At 45.9% G+C, this 17,005-nt stretch overlaps 1 protein-coding gene across 3 annotated transcripts in view; it reads left to right on the top strand.

Moving 5' to 3' along the window:
* ASTN2 (astrotactin 2) overlaps positions 1–17,005 on the top strand; it is a 700,161-nt gene that overhangs the window by 94,086 nt on the left and 589,070 nt on the right. For all 3 annotated transcript variants that reach the window (XM_045579858.1, XM_036432815.2, XM_036432814.2), the window contains exon 2: positions 12,844–13,031. In XM_045579858.1, the coding sequence (XP_045435814.1) occupies positions 12,844–13,031 (188 nt within the window). The remainder of the gene's footprint in view (positions 1–12,843; positions 13,032–17,005) is intronic.

The following is a 17,005-nucleotide window of genomic DNA, read 5'->3' as shown; positions in this document are numbered from 1 at the left end:
AGGGAGAGAGCCTTCCCAAAGGATCCATCTGTATTGCTCTTTAAGTAAGCTTTGCTGCGTAACAAACTCGCTCAAAACTTTGTGGCTTAAAACAGTTTTGTGGTTCACAATTACACGGGCTAGTATTTCAGGCTGAGCTTTATTGGGCTGTTGTGCTTGTTTTTTGGGGGGCAGATCTCCGCCAAGCTCTGTCCTGTGTCTGTGGTCAGCTGATAATTTTGCTGGGAACTGAGTGATCTCTGACATGTTTGGCAGTTTGCCTGTGGGGTGACACAGGCAAACGGGCCATGCTTCTCTCATCACTGAGCCAGTTAGCCCAGACTTCATCACAGGGCAGTTTCAGGGTTCTCGAGAGAAGATGGAGAGAGAAAGCCCTGGTACATAGTTACTGTGCAAGCCTCTGCTTGGATCATTTGTGCCTTTGTCCCTTTGACCAGAGAAAGTCATGTGGCCAACTTGGATTCAAGGGGAGAAGCAGTAGACTCACCTCTTGACGGGGGAGCTGCAGTGTCACACAAGCGGCTGCAGATGTGAGGAGAAGAGTTGGTGACTGTTGAGATGGCCTACTCACAGCTGAGTTCTAACGATGAAGAGTCAGGCAGGCAAAAAAGGGTGAGAGGATCAGCGCAGGGAGAGAGGAGCATGTGAACAAGAGCAGGGAGTTACGCTTCCAAAGGCAGGGGAGCAGGGAGGGAACAGCACGGCAGGAGACACAGGCAAGGCGCAGATGGATCTTGTCATGCTTTGACCATAGCAAACCCATTTGATCCGGCTGGCTGCCAGTTTGATATATGCTGCCAGGAGCTAGGAAGTGGAAGCGGGGGAGCGGACTCCTATTCTCTGAGACTGATAGACCTCCACCTGGCTCCTCCCACTTCTGGGTCTCCATCTCTCTAAGCTTCTTTTTCAGCTCCTGTGCCTCAATAGTCCCTTCTGAGAAATGGAATAGCAAGCTTCACCCTCTTGGTTCTGTTTTAATCTCGTGTCAGCCTGTATTTATTAAGCACTTGCTGAGGGATGGGCTGGTGAGGTTAGTGAGCCAGGAAGGGAGTAGACTCCTGCCAGAACTCAGAGAAGGAGGGGAGGGGGCGTGGGCATTCAGGCCGGCTCTCCAGAGGAGTCACTTCAGCTGGGCCTGGGAAGGTGGGCAGCATCTGTGTGTGTAGAGGAGATGAGGGCATTCCGGGCAGGAGGCCCCCCATGACGAAGACCTGGAGCCTGGGATGCAGCGTGGATCCTTGGATTACAGAAGCAATGGGGTCAGTCGAGGGCCTGGCATCATGATGCATTCATCCGGTAAAGGCAGTCCTCCAGGCCCAGCCCAGCGCACCTTGCTGCAGCTCGCTGGTGGAGTCCATTCTCTTAGTTTCTGGTCCGTTGCCGGTTTTTACGGGTTTCATTCTCCTCCCTCACTCACAACATTGCCTGGCACCATCCTCTCCTGACTCTTCACCTTGTGTTACCTGTCAGGTCTGGTCCCAGCATGCTGCACTCAGGAGGGGAGCCCTCTGGTTGAGGTGAGGGTGCTGGGGATTAACAAGTCAGACTCTGCAGCAGAGACATAGGGCCATGTTAGGAGCATTTCAGGGGAGCTGAAATGAGGGAGCCTGGATTCTGAGGCGGTTCTGCACCCCTCTTCCCCCCGCCATCTCCAACCTCTTGCTGCTAATCAGTCTTAGGTGACAGGGATGTTCTACCTCCTCTCGCCTCTGTCCTGGCTCCCTTCTGTATTATTATCCTTGTGCCCTTGTAATTTTTGAAGAGCAAGGAATTATGGGGCTGTGTGACATAGGGCAAGTTGCTAATCCTCTCTGGACAACATTTTTATCACCAACAAATGGGGATTAGACCACCGATCTCCATGTCTTTATACCTATTCTCTTCCTATTGTGATTGTGATTCTAGGTCATAGACAATAGGGGTGATTTTAAAAAGGATAGGGGATACTGGGGACCCATTGGAAAGGTCTAAGAGAAAGTTTTTCAACTGAATTATGAAGTTTTATTCTGTGACCTCTGCCTTCCTTTTCTCTACTTTGGATACTGTGTCATTTCCCATTACTCTCAAATCAGCCTGATTCTTCTAGTTTTGACAGTGGCGAGACAGAAAATTGAAGTAAGGCAGACAGCTGACAGGAAATATGCATATGCTAAATACTGTGCTGGGCTCCCCAAAAAACTTCATCTCCCCAATACTCAAACCGTCCTAAGAGACTGCTTTTATGATTCCCATTTTCCATGTGAGGCAAGCGAGCCTTAGAGAGGGAAGCTTAGCTTGTCAAAGGTCACCAGGTGAAATACAGGAAGGAGCAAAGTGCTCTTAATGCACTTACCTTAGGACAGAATGTTGCATACACCTTTCTCCAGGAGAGATCTGCATCTTAGAAACAGAAAGAGCAATACTTGACCCCAACAAGTGACCTTGAGATGATGAAGGATGAAGAGCATCTAAAGGACCAGGAGCATGCCTGTCCTGGAACCTTATCACATCCACCAGCGTGGGCCTGGTCCCTCAGACTTTCTACTCAAATGCGAAGCTCCAATTCTCAGCCCAGTTAGGAAAATGGGGAGGACACTGCATCTGGAGTCAGGATACAAGAGCTTGAATTCGAGCTCTGTCCCTTACTAGATGGAAGACTTAAGGGAAGTCCTGTCAACTGTTGAGGCCTCAGATATCTCAGCTGAAAAATGGGTATTCTACTATCCGTCCTGTCCATGTGGAGTTCCCGTGCAGGCAAACGGAGACAGTGAACGAGAGCCCCCTAGCCTGGCACATACGTGGGTGTTGGTGGAAGTCAGTTCCTGTCTGCATCTTCTGGTGATCTCTCTATCCATTGCAAACTGTTGTGCAATGGGGGAGGGGGAAGGAGAGAAAACCATTGACTATTTGTATGCATTTAAAAAGAAGGAGAAGGAGAAGAAACGAAACTGCTAACACACCAAGACACCAAGGCCGTATAGTGAAGCCAAATGACAAAGAAAGACCAGGCCAAAAAAATTTTAAAAAATTAAAATGCAGTAGAAGGGAGGGAAATGGTTCAGGAGAGAATAACTAGGAGTAATGAGAATCAATTCCATCAACCCTCCATCTATTTTCAAATCTAATCTGAAACGGTATGGTTTTCTCCCTTGCCAATATCTCTTAATTCTTCTGTTCCCTTTCCTTATTTAATCGGGTATAACTGTATTATTTATCTCCACCAAATGGCGGGGGAACACAGTGCTGTGTAAAAAGACGCAGTTACCCAAGGGGGCAGGGATGGGCAGATTGGAGGCAAAGGCAGAGATAAGAACTGACAGGTGGGGGTGGAGAGGGAGGGGCCTGGATACCCCTGGGACATTTTCCTCCAGTGCTGCTGCACTGCCTGGTTTTGTCAGGCCCCCACCACTGCGGACCTTTCTGTTCCCTCCCAGGCAAATGCCCACACCTAGCACTGCCATGATGTCATCTTGTGGGCATTTAACCTGGCCTGACACCAGAATCGCTTAGATTTATGAAGTGTCCACATTATAGACTCTGCCTGCGTGCCCTGTCCAAACCCCTAACGAAGGAGGAGCATTATTAACTCAACCCTCACGCATCTTCCTGTAACTCTCCACACATCCTCTTTCATGGCCAGTGCTGCATGATCGTTTCCTTCTTTGATTTTCTTTTTCTTTTTTTTTTCTCTCTCTCCTAGATTGAGATTTTCTTTAGGGCACAGAACGTATAAAATATGCATTGAGAGAGGCATTTATTCAACAAATATTTGAGCACCTCCAGCATGCTAAGCGCTGAGGGTAGGAGTTACCCAGACAGACACAGCCTTATGCTGTGAATGAATTAATGAACAATTAAGGGCATGAATAAATGAAGAAACGGAAGCAAGGAGGGGGGGTGTTGTGGCTGCTTAGTGGGTGCCGAGGAAATTCAGGCTACCATGGCAGGTCTGTGAGGGCAGCAAATCAATTTAACTTTTCACTTAATCTAGCCACAGGACCTAGCACTGTGCTTGGCACATTTTAGAGAGAAGATTAATATTTATGGCATATTGTTGAATGAGGGGGATAGTGATTGCATTTTGGGGCTAATTGTGTGATTGCATATTTCCTAGATGTGGCCTTATTTTCTCTCAATTCTAAGTTAGAAGTTATGCAAATGAGGTAGTCATGACACCCCCAAAAATCTACATAAAAAGAAAGAAAATCAGAGCTGCTTTATGATTTGTCCTCAGGTAAACCAGCTAATTGGTGCAGAGGCATCACACAAATCTAAGCTTCTAACTTCAAATTCAGTGTTATCACTAACCCAAGGTGTATGAATATTGATATGTCAGAAAGACTGGGATATATCCATCCATCCATCCATCCACCTTGTCATTTTATTTTATGGCACGTAATTCATTACTCTCTAAACTAGTGCTTGATCTGATGGCATGAAGGAGTCACAGTGGGACCAGGCACTTTTTGTTATGCTAGGACAGTGGTCGGCAAACTCATTAGTTAACAGAGCCAAATATCAACAATTGAAATTTCTTTTGAGAGCCAAAAACTGACTTTTGCGCATAGGCCACGAAGTTTCAGTCGCACTGTACATGCGCACCTGCACATAGTATTTTGTGGAGGAGCCACACTCAAGGGGCCAAAGAGCCGCATGTGGCTCATAAGCTGCAATTTGCCGACTACTGTGCTTGGAGATAACTTCACAAGTCAGAAGCGGTAGCTCCCTTTTTACTTTCCCCTCTGCAGATGTGCTATAGCAGTCTCTCCTTTTCCCTTGTAGTGATGTACCTCTGTATTTTCTTTTCTTTTAAAAAATATTTTTATTGACTTCAGAGAGGAAGGGAGAGAGAGAGAAACATCAATGACGAGAGAATCTTTGATTGGCTGCCTCCTGCATGCCCTTTACTGGGCACCGAGCCAGCAACCCTGGGCATGTACGCCTACCGGGAGTTGGACCTTGACCTCCTGGAACATGGATCCATGCTCAACCACTGAGACACATCGGGTGGGCCACACCTCTGTATTTTCTGATGGCATCCTTCCATGGCACCCCTTTGCACATTTCAACCATTCCGCCTTCTTGCCTTTGTGCCACTCCTCCATATGAAATACCCAGTGTCACATGGCTACTTGTTGAAATCTTGCCCAACTTTTAAGACTCCTCCATCCTTTAAGATCTATTCAGAAGTCATCTCCTCTACTCTAAGCTCCCTACTTTGATTTATACATATTTATATCATGTGTTTGCTCCATCCCCTGGGCTGAACTTCCGAGGATAGAGTCCCTCAATGCCACACAAATCTCAGAAAAAGTTGGTTGAGTAAATGAATTTTTTAAATGAGCAGGTGTTTGCATCTGCAATAGAGGCAACATATATTCTATGTAGAAAATGTACACAAAAATGAATCAGACCATGATTAAAATCACCTCTGATCCAACCATTTTAAGAGTATTATTCTTGATGTTCAAGTACATTTCTTTCCAGTTGTACATACATACACATGTTTATGTCTAAACTGCATCAGATGATTGTCTCTTTTTTTTATGTAAATATCCTCTCTCTCTTCATGAGAATGCAAGCTCATTGAAGGTTAAGGTTCTGTCTTTCTCTCCATTTGCATTTCCCAGAGTGCCTAAATTTGAGTCAGATGCTGAGTAAATTTCTATACATTGTTATGTGGAAATCCAGCTATCATTGACATCCTGAGTTGCCATCTCTTCTCTTTGTTCACGGCGATGCCCATCGGAATTCAAATATGCAGATGGTTCAACTCACCGAACATTTATAGACCTCTCTACTCGGTATTTGGTCATGTGTCAGGCACTGGACTATGTAGATGGCTCTGATGTGTACTTCACTAGAGTCCAGTGAGAGAGGACACTGTATAAATGGATTATTTAAATATAGGTAACTACCAAGACTAAGACATTGGTATAATAGGATGCTATAACAGTGAGTGCAAATCATATGTAGCAAAGGTAATGGGTGAATGTTTACTAAGGATCAAGGCTAATTCTGAAAGCTAAATTATTTATATTATTTAATTCTCACAACCCAATGGGCCAGGTTCTATTATTCACCGCATTTGACAGATGAGAAAACTGAGGCACAAAATAGCTAAAATGCTGGTCCAGAGACACACAACCTGAACACGGGGAGTTGGGATTCAAACTCAAATGGTTAGTCTCCAGAGGTTGTGACCTTACGCAGCATGCATAAAACATCACTCAGCTCATATGGGGATCAAGAAGTCTTCCAGAGCAGGGGATGGGGTTCAGCAGGGAAGTGTCCTTCAGGCTCTGAAAAATTCATCTTCAAAGACATGAAATAAACAGCATAGTGGATGAGAGAGAGATCACGTAAATATTCGATCATATTTAACATGTAAGTGCAAGGAAAGGAATGAAAAGAGGTGGGTGGGGGATAAATGCAGGTGCCAGGCTTGTGAAATTAGATTTACTCTTAGGGGAATCAGGAGTCCTTGACATGTTTTGAGCAAAAGTGTGACTTGGCCAGATGTATAAGTTATACACTTAATCATGGCAGCCCTTTGAAGGACTGTTGCAAGGAAGCAAGCCTGGTGGCAGAGATGCCAATTGGGGTCTTTGGGGCAGTCTCTACTCCTCAGCTCTCCCCTCCCTGCCTTGGAAAGCAGACCTGCATGAGTTGCTTCACCCCTGGGCCTTTGGTTGAAGTTCACCCATATACATCGCCTGTAACAGGTTCACAGGTAGAGGAAGAATGAGGTGGTAACATTTATAACCCCCCCACCTGCATGGTGGTCAGGCCCTATCAATAGCTCCTATCTAGCAGCCCTTTTTCGTAGCTCTTTCAGGGTTTCATAAACCCCTCTCCTCCTCCTGCCCCTCCAGGTCCAGGCTGGCATCTGCCCCTTGCTGTGGCCAACCTTGAGGTGCTTCATCATTGATTTGCCTTGCTCCTGCCTGCCCATGTTGATTAATTTTGTGTTTTGACTGGGTCAAGGGATGTCCAAGGAGCTGGTAGAACATTGTTTCCAAAGGTATCAGTGAGGGTGTTTCTAGGAGAAATTAGCATTTGAAGCATTAGACTGGGGGAGCGAGAGGGGGGAGAGAAAGGACTTCATGGATACAGCTGGGCATCATTTCCTTCAGGAGGGTCTGAAGAGAGCCAAAAGGCAGAGGAAGGGTGAATTTCCTCTCTGAAAAAGTCAGGACAACCCTATTCTGTCCTCGGGCGTCAGCACTCATATTTATGGGGCCTTTGGGCTTAGATGCAGACTGGGACTTAAACCATTGGCTCCCCTGGTTCTCAGACTTTCGAGTTTGTACAGTAACTACACACTGGCTTTCCTGGGTCTCCAGCTTGAAGATGGCAGGTTGTGGGGCTTCTTGGCCTTCATAAGCATGGGATCCAATCCTTCATAAGAAATCTCTTTCCATGTATCTCTGTATGTCTTGTGGATTCTGTTTCTCTGGAGGACCCTGATGAATGCATTCCCAAATTCCCAAAACCTTTATTCATGGTCCCATCCTTAAATACTTCCAGTGACTGTACTAAGTGTGTCTTTTTCTTTTTCCTATAAGACCCTAACTGCTACAGAGCCATTTGAAGTATTCCATGAGAGATGGTAAAGGATTGCATTCAGGCAACCATCGCAGAGATAGAAATGAGGGTGTGTGTGTGTGTGTGTGTGTGTGTGTGTGTGTGAGCCCTGTCAGCAGGAGGTGCTACAATGGAGATGAACACTCATGAATGCTGGAAGGGCCAATGGCAAGGGTGTCTACAGTCAACGTAACTGTCATGAACTTTCCCAACTATTTCTGTCTAGGCAGTGAGTTCATTTCCCATAGTGTCTGCTCCCTAGCTAGGCAGAGGCCATTTGCAAACTCAACAGAAGCGCTCTCTGGTCTTCTGTAAATAATCGGCTAGAGGGTCAGCTGGTGCTATGGCATAGGAAGACGGGTTAGTTGGCCACTTGGGAGATGTTATCAAGATGGCTGGTGATCAGGAGAGCTGCTTATTTTCATAATGACCTTCAGGAATTAAATAAAAATACAATGAGTGCCATAGATTAGGAAGAACAAGCCAATTAAAAGCACAACACGCCTTAGGGATTATTTTTATTTCTTTTCCAGGAAGCTGAAAGGCATGCATGGCTGCTGAGACAGGATGGCGGTCTACCCAGAATCACTGATGAGGGCTGATCCTCTAGCTTGGATTTAGCGGGGTGGTTAAGGGGATTTGAGCCTATTGAATATTTCAAGGGTTGAGGCCCAAGGTGGGAGAACAATGAAAGGTGAAAAGACAATCTCCTTGTTTCTTTATGATTCCAATATAAAATCAAGCTCTTCATGGTGGGAGGGAAGCAGACACTGCAGTCAGCCCACAGCCGGAAGGCATGGTGCACCAATTCTCCCACTTTAATATCTGCTGTTTCATTTTATATTCATCATGTCAGCATAATCTGCCTTTATGGGAATCGTCTTGGTTCCCGACCAAATGCGTTTAGTCCCCCGTTTGCTTTAAGTTTGATTGTAATGTGACTTGAAGAATTCAATGAAATGTTTATAAGGAAGGACTAGGGGAAGAGGAAAGGGAAAATACAATTGGAAAATCAATCAGCAGGGACTTTCAGGAGCTGGCTTGGGTTGTGCTACTCTTTGCTTGACCTGTTTGTAATGGACACAGGACTGGCTCTCTGATCAAGTGTACTCTTACGACTCCCTCCTGCATTCGGAATCAAACCTACTCTATTACCAAGTGTGCTTTTCCAACTCCCTCCTGCATATAGAATCAGCCATACTCAATTACCAAGCATTCTAAGCCCTAATGCTGCATCTAAACTGCATTTCCAGCCTGACATTTTGCCACACTCCTGTTTAACCATGTGCCTTCACTGTCCTGAGATACCCAGTCACTCAGCCCATGTCCATGACTCCTTCTTTCCTCTGAGGGCCAACAAGATGCCCATATTCTGCAATGCTCATATCACCATGTTCGAGGAGTAGTTCTTACCTTCCAAGCCAGGAGAGTCCTCTCCCACCTTTGAGTTCTCAATAGATCTTTACTTACTCATACTTTAATTCTCTAATGAGGCTTAAGACTACCTCCTTCACCTTACCATGAACATGTTTAAGTACATGTATGTATTCATCACCAATTCAGTAATTGTTTATAGAGAACTTATATGTGTCAAGCACTATTGAAAGTACTTGATGTGGCAAGAAATCGGATGTGAAAGGTTCTTGCTTTCCTGGAGAGACATGCATTAAACACATATTTAAGAAAATATATGAGGTAAATTTCTCATCATAGTGACAAGTTCTGTGGAAAGTTTTAGAATGGGGAGTAGATATGTGTGTGTGGAATACTTTAGCTAAGAGTGGCATGGCCTCTCTGAGAAGGTCTTTTTTGGACTGATAAATGAATGCTAAGACAAATGCTTACAGTCTCTGGGTGGAAACTTCCAGATAGATCAGGCAGAAAGTACATGTGCCCTGAGACAGGAGGCAACCAGGCCTGTTTGATACAGTTGTAAGTCCTGAAGCATATGACAAGGGGGCAATGTTAGGAGGTGCATCAGACTAATTCACAATGCTCTGGGCCACATTATGGAGAGTGTGCACATGTGTGGACAGTGACATGGGGAAGAGGGTGTGGGTAGATTTTGTTCTACTAAAGCACATGTGTCAAACACAAGGCCCGCGGGCCAAATCCGTCCCGCCAGGCCTTGCAATGTGGCCCGCACCGCGCTGTCATCATTGCACTCCGCTGCGTTTCCATCACAATGACAGTTTATGACTGTTCAGTAAACCATTCGGCCCGCGATTTAGGCTGGATTTTAGATTTTGGCCCCTTCTCTGATTAAGTTCGACACCCCTATACTAAAGGATTCTGAGTTTCCTGAACTCAAGGCTGTGTCTCATTTCACTTCATGTTCCAAGTTACTAAACTGACTGCAGTTGAGAAGATCCTTAATAAAGTGCGTTGAATGAATAAAGAAACAAATGTGAATGAGTGAATTAATGGATGGATGGATGAATGAGTGAATGAATGAACAAGGCCTTCTGTTTCCGCCAAGGCACTTTTCTCTTTGAGGTCTCACACCCCTCCTCCCCTCTCGAACAAGAGTTTCTTTCCTTTTAATAGAGTAAGTCCAGAGCTGTTCTCTGTGATTCAATATTTACTGTGTTTCACACACTGTTATTATCATTTAACTTTTACTGTCTGCTGACTGTGCACTCATCACCGCAGCAAATAAAGAGCGCAATCTAGTTTTGGTTCGTGGGCTAATCTAGTCATAGAAAAGGAGAACGTGGTCAGAGCAACTGGTATCAGAGAAATTGCACAGACTGGAAACCCAGCTGGGTACAGTTCACCAGTGACCTTAAGCAAGTCCTTAACCCTTCTTGACCCTCTATTTTCTCAATTGAACTTGGGGAGCCAAGCTTCTTTAATTGTGAGATTGCAGGCACAGGCTGGGGAGAACTCTCAAAGTAAGGAGCACAGATTTCAGCAGGCATTCCTTCACTTCCTGTGCCTCCATCTATACTAGGTGGTGCCAACCTGATGTGGCCTGCCGGGGGCATTCTGCTGGTGCCATTCTAGAGACTCTTAGCACAGTAAATGCTTAAGTGCCTACCCACCTAGTGGCACATGATCCCTCCTTCTCAAGCTCCTGAATGAGAGAGAACTATTTCCAGAGGCAACTGGGTTCCCTTGTGCCTCTGATTATGGACTTGTATGCATTGAAAGAAAAATGAATGAGGTGCTAAGGCTGGCCTTTTCCCATGATGTCTTCACCTTGCCTTGGCCTAGCTGGCTGACTGCCAGAGAAGCTACTGCTAAGGCCTCAGGTGCTGAGGATAGGAGGTCAGTGGTGGGAGGACTGAAGGTTCTGGGGAGAGACCTTCACAGATGGCACACCCAGCCCATCTCCTATCCTAAGACTGTACAGTGAGCTCTCCTGGTCCTTCAGGTCCCATGCTCTAGGAGCCAATGGACTCTTGTCATGATCTCCGCCCTGTGCAGCTCTTGGTGCAGCAAGGGAAACCCAAGGAGATTTGCACTTGGAGTAACTTACCTTGTTCCTGTCACTTTTTGCTTTGCTTAGAATGAGGTGGGAGGGCATGGAAGCTTTGGAGCAGAGGAGTGGCATTAGCTGATTTAGGCTGTGGCAGGACTCCTCTGGCTTCTGGTTGAGAATGGACAGGAGAGGCAAAGTTGGAAGGAGTCCAGTTAAGAAGCCCTCGCAGCCAGCCAGGTGGTTGCAGTAGCAGAGCTGGGGGTGTGGGGGTGTGGATTCGGGGTGTTTTGAAGCTTTCCTGATAGACTGGGTGAGGAGTGGGAGAGAAAGCAAGCAGTCAAGGATGTCTCAAGATTTATTTCAGAGAAGTTGAAGAGTAAATAGATCCTATTCCTGTGAATAATAATGATAATACATATTAATAGCTAACTTTTTATAGCACTTAAGTGCCAGGTGCTCTTCCTCTAAGGAGCTTTATTTGTGACCTCTGGAGTTAGAATCTATTCAGAAAGGATGATATAAGAATAACATAGTAGCATTTGGTAGACAAGCATCATCTCATGACTTCAAGGCAACTCTTTTTGCATTAGTGTCACCGGATATAATAGGGGCTGCAGTGGGGCATGGGGAGAGCTGATGGGATATGAAGTTCTAGCCCAGCCTCCCCATCAGTTCTCCTGAAGGGTGTGTGTTTGTGTGTGTATGTATGCGTGTGTGTGCAAGAGGCTCATGGTTGCGGGCATATAAAGTCTTCAGAGACTAAGAATATTGCCTTTAGTTCAGATTAGTGTTTTAGGAAGAAGGTTCAAAGGTCCAAGGCTCAGGCCCAACTGAGGCTACTTGTTTACTGGTGTGTGGCCTATGTCTCCTGATGGTCCTCCAAGAATACCACCACCCTTCCCTTTTCTTCACAAGATACACCAATAGGCATTGACCTTCTAAGACATTTCTGGGAACACATCCCTTTAGTTGACAAAACTATGAAAAGGTTGTATGATCCCAGTGCAAGGATATTTTTGGTACTTGATGCCATCACCCTTCTACTTAACAAGAGTTATAGGTATGATTACCTTGAATGGAAGTACTATTAAAATTATCAAGTATGTATAGAGGGAAGAACAGCAAAGAGGTAAGAATTAGGAACTTCAAGACATGTGACTTTTCAATTTACCAGATTGTCCTAAACTATTGGTTATATATGAGAAAACTGGGGTGGGGCAGTGGCTCCTCAAGGATTTTTAAGCCCTGGAAACCTTCCTGCCAACACCTCTGTGCTTGGGAGTGCAGCACACACACTACCGCAAAGTGGAGCTGCTCTGCTTGAAGCAGTAGAAACAGGTGCAGAACAACCCACTTGCCAAGCTCCTTTCACATGAAGGATGACTCTGGGCTCCTTGGCTGGCAGGTTCTAGGGTCTTTCTAGCTCTGAGGTTCTTCTGTTCTGCCAGGAGCGCCTCCAGCTCAGCTGCAGAGGAAGGCACACTCTCAGCCATGTCCTCCCTTCTTGCTCTATAGCCTCAGAACCATCTCAATACCTTGACTTTCTCACTTAGTTTGATTTCATCATTGGCGCAGAAGGAATTAGCTTGCCATGCATGGTACTATGGAAAGAGGCACCAGACATACCAGAGTTCAAATCCCGCCTCTGCCACTCTGTTGCCTGTAGTGAATCCTGGCCAAGGTTGACCCGTCAATGGAAGCGATAACCTCTGGCTCATAGATTTGATGTGAGGACAGGCATCCTGGTGCAAAGGAGGTACCTCCTGAGCTCCTGAATAGGTGTGGCCTCTTCCCTCCCTGGAACACGAGGCCAGGCAGGCAGCTCACCTAGCACCTTGGGTCTTGTTTTGCAGAGATGTCGGGCACGGCGGCGGACATCTCGCTGGTGCATTGGAGGCAGCAGTGGCTGGAGAACGGCACTCTGTACTTCCACGTCTCCATGAGCAGCTCCGGGCAGCTGGCCCGGGCCACCGCCCCCACACTCCAGGAGCCCTCGGAGATTGTAGAGGAGCAGATGCACATTCTCCATATTTCCGTGATGGTGAGTGAGTGGGAACAAGGTGGGAGGCCTGGGAGACGGGGGAGGACAACAAGGTGGAGAAAGGACGGATGGAGAGGCCTGAGACGACCAGCAAACAGCAGGAAAGAGCTGGCCGAGTGCAAGAGGTGAGAATGATAAAGGGAAAGTCAGATGGATCCCGTGGTGTCACTTGGACTGATGCATACCCATCCATCATCTGTCAGCTGTGACAAACTAATTGTGCTTCAGGGAAGAAAATATAGGGTCTCCAAATTCCTTGGCCTTTTGGCTGACATCTCTGGGAATAGCTGTTTAACATCTGTCATGTGCTTGGCCTGCTTTGCTGAGGGCTGAGGTTCAGTGCTCCAAAATACAACTGGCCTTTCCAAGAATGGCTGAACCAACAAAATCGCAGCGGGGCTGCTCTTTCCCAAGCTCCCTTGCTGTGCCAGGTGCTTTAACCCTCACAACACCCCTGCAGTGTACACACCACATGGTGGCCCTGGAGCGGGGCTGGGCATGGCTGGTGCAGCTGCACACAGAGCCTCTCGTTGCCCTCGCTTTATAGTTGTGAATACTATAAAGTGGGTGGAGAAACTTCTCCAAGGTCACACAGCTCGTTTTAGAGAGACCTGTTCTTCAGACCCAAATGTGCCTGGCTACGAAGCCTGAACAGTGCCCTCTACACTCTCTCAGTGTGAGGATGCCTGTCTGCCACCTTCAGGACTGTGCTGGGCACACCTGTGGACATTATCTCATTGTGTTGTCACATGCATTCAGGTGTGTGGCCTCCATCCTGGAGGTGGAGTTATGGACACAGAGAGGTGACGTGGCCTTCCACCTCCGTTGGTTCCGTAATCTGGAACTCTCTGAATCTGCTGCCTTCTTGATGATGGCTCCTACGACAAAGTCACGTGACTGGTCATCTAAACTATAAATGGGCTGCTGTGAATGGTTTCTTTAAAAAGCTCTAATTAATGACTTTGCAAGGTGGATGGGAGAAGACAAATTCGGTATGCAGAACGTGCAGGGTCTGGTTGACCCGAGAAGATATCCAATGATAGCTATACATGATACCCCCGTAGCGTTTTTCAGGCCTCGTGCCTTTTTTATATTGTTTTCTCCTTTAGTACAGCTCTGCCAGGTGTGTGAGAATAGAAAGTAAGACGCCCAACCTATGTGTGAGGCAGGCATAACTTGGGGAGGTGACACGATTGGCAGAAGGCCACCCAACCAAGTAAGGCTACCACCCACCTCTTTATTTCCTCCTCCTTGTCAACAGGTGTTTTGGAGAGCAGATCTTTGCTTTGGGTCTTTGTTCTCCTGGTTCCTCTTCAACTAACACTGTGCAGCAGGCGCTCTCATTAGAGCTGAGCAAAAGCTTGGAAGTTTTCTGTTTTTGGAAAAACACACACAAACCCCAGCTAGACAGCAATGTTAATTTTGGACCTAACGCGTGCTCATCACTTGGAGGAACAAATCAAGGCCTTTGTGTTATTCATGGAATGAGTGTGATAGACTTTTCCCAAATATATATTTAGCAAATGATGCAGCCACATGTCACGCCAACAGGGTGTGTGCATGCTAACTTTGGATTGCAAGTTTGTAAGTACCATCTCAGGGGACTTGCTGAGCTCCCCATGGAGCATGGGCACCCTCTAATGTTAAGGACTGAGGGGATGTGATTGTTCCTGTAACATTTGAGAGGAGATGTGATTGTTCCTGTAACATTTGAGAGGAAAACCTCAGTTTGGGCTAATATCTATTAAGCCTTTTGTGTGTTCCAGCACAGCTTTTACTTACATACATTCTTGCCATAACCCAGTAACCTAGATAGTGCTAACTCAATTATAAATGATCTTGAGCAGGCCGTCTCTTTCTCTAGGCCCAGTGGCAGTTCCACTAAGTCGCACTGTATCAGCAGGGACTGTAGATGTGCCTTCCCTGTCTTCTGCTCAGTGATCTCAGCTTCGGGAGAAGAACTCACAGGGACCCAGATGTCTCTGAAGTCCTCTGTGATGTGGAATGTGGCTACTGAGTAGATCATGTGGGGGTTGGCACACTTCAGACCCTCCCTGTCCATGCACTAAAGTGGCCCATGGCTCTCACCTGGTGACTCCACCAGTTCTTTCCTTCCTGCAGGGCTCTGAAATCTGTGTTTTTTCTGCCCTTACCTTACCCCCAGGAGACAGAATCATGCCTAGGAAATGTTGAAATCCCAGGTGTTCATGCCGGCAGGCCAGCCCCTCCAGGTGGGACACACCTCAAACACTGCCTCCTACCTAGAGTTAGGGTGACATGGAGGTTATAAGTACAGGTTCCAGAGGCCACATGCTTGGATGTGAAGTCTACCACTTAACACTTTTAAGTCATCTGGGCAAAGTTTTTAACCCCGCTGTGCCTTGTTTTTTCATCTGTAAATGAGGGTCATGCTAACACCCACTGTGTAGGTGGCACACCAAGTACTTTGATCAGAGGAGTTTGGCGCATAAGTGCATTAGGTTTTATTATTAGGGACTCTTTTATTATTGAGACTTGTTAATATATTCTATCCTTTCATTTCACGTATGGATAAACCAAGGTCCAAATATAAGTTATGACGTGTCCAGGATCTCCTAGCCAGTCCACAGCGCTTGGCCTGGAGAACAGGCCTCTCTCTGTGGCTCAGACTCTGTACCTGCTATTCTGACCATAGACAACTCAGCAAGTGTGTTTGTTCCTCCTAGTACCTCTGTGAGATCAGTGCTGTGCATGAAGAACCCGCTAGTTGTGAGGTTTTGAACTGGCTGCAGTTCACATCACCAATGAGCGCTGAACCTGGGAGGCCAGCTCCTATCCATCCAAAATGCGAGCTGCTGCTCTTGGGCAGAATTCTGCACATCAGTGCCTGATATTGGAAAGCAGTAACTGTGATGAAAATGTTAGCTGTAGTGACGACATCAGAGACAGAATATTTTAGGAAAGGGGATGAAAGGAAATACTTGATTTGATGAGGAGGAAAGACCTTGGAAGACACATTTCTTTCAAAGGAATCATTCCCACAGAAAATGATATGAATGTATGCAGGTGAGCCCCGCTGAGCCAGGGGACTAATGTTTCTGTTCATGGCGGGACAATGGACAAACCTTTCACAGGGTTTGAGCTATGCAGCCATGGAGTGGACTGAATTAGGAGGTCATGAGTTCCCTTGTTCCTGAGGGTATGCAAGCAAAGACTAAAAGCTCTATTCATCAGAATTTTGAGAGGAATGATGGTTAAATTAGATGACTATTGTAGTTGCTTCCAACTTAGAAGATCTATGATATTACGACATAATATATAGAAAAATACTCGGAGGATTATAAAATGCCACATAAATCTAAGAAATTATTATTACTCTTCTCAATCAATATCTTTGTTTAAAGCGTCTGTGTGCTATGGGGATAATGCTTTTTAAAGCTTTTTGTGAAAATGGCTTTAAATCGCTTCCCCCACCATCGCATTTATTTATTCGGAGCATATCACCCGTTCCTTAGCGTATTGATTTAGTCACTCAATCATGCAATGGTTTACTTGCCTCCTCTACCTAACAATGAAAATTCTATCTGCTAGAAAGAAAGAAAGAAAAAAAGGGGGGAGAAAGAGCTTTTTAAAAAATCAGCCACAAGCTCAGAAAAAGCCAGCTGACTGCTAAAAACTAGGTTTCTGTCCAACTAGTTTCAGATTTTCTGTGAGACTTGAAATATTTTGTTTACTTTTGGGGATTATATGTCCAGAGGAAAACAGCTAGTTAGGGAAGTTTTGAGAAAATAATCAAGACAATGAAGAACCTTAAAATACCAATGCTAACAGCACTGTTATAATGAATAGTTAGTGTTTACAGTAATTTGACAGAAATGTAACTCATTTAATGCTTACAACAAACCCAATTCACCGTATTGTTATTACTCGTGTTCTACTTTTGAGCAAATGTAGGCCCAGTGAATGTCACTCATGGGCAAGCACGGTGGGCTTGG

This window comes from Pipistrellus kuhlii, unplaced genomic scaffold (genome assembly GCF_014108245.1).
Source record: "Pipistrellus kuhlii isolate mPipKuh1 unplaced genomic scaffold, mPipKuh1.p scaffold_m20_p_12, whole genome shotgun sequence".
NCBI classification, from domain to species: domain Eukaryota; kingdom Metazoa; phylum Chordata; class Mammalia; order Chiroptera; family Vespertilionidae; genus Pipistrellus; species Pipistrellus kuhlii.
This window is presented reverse-complemented; position numbering and strand designations above follow the sequence as displayed.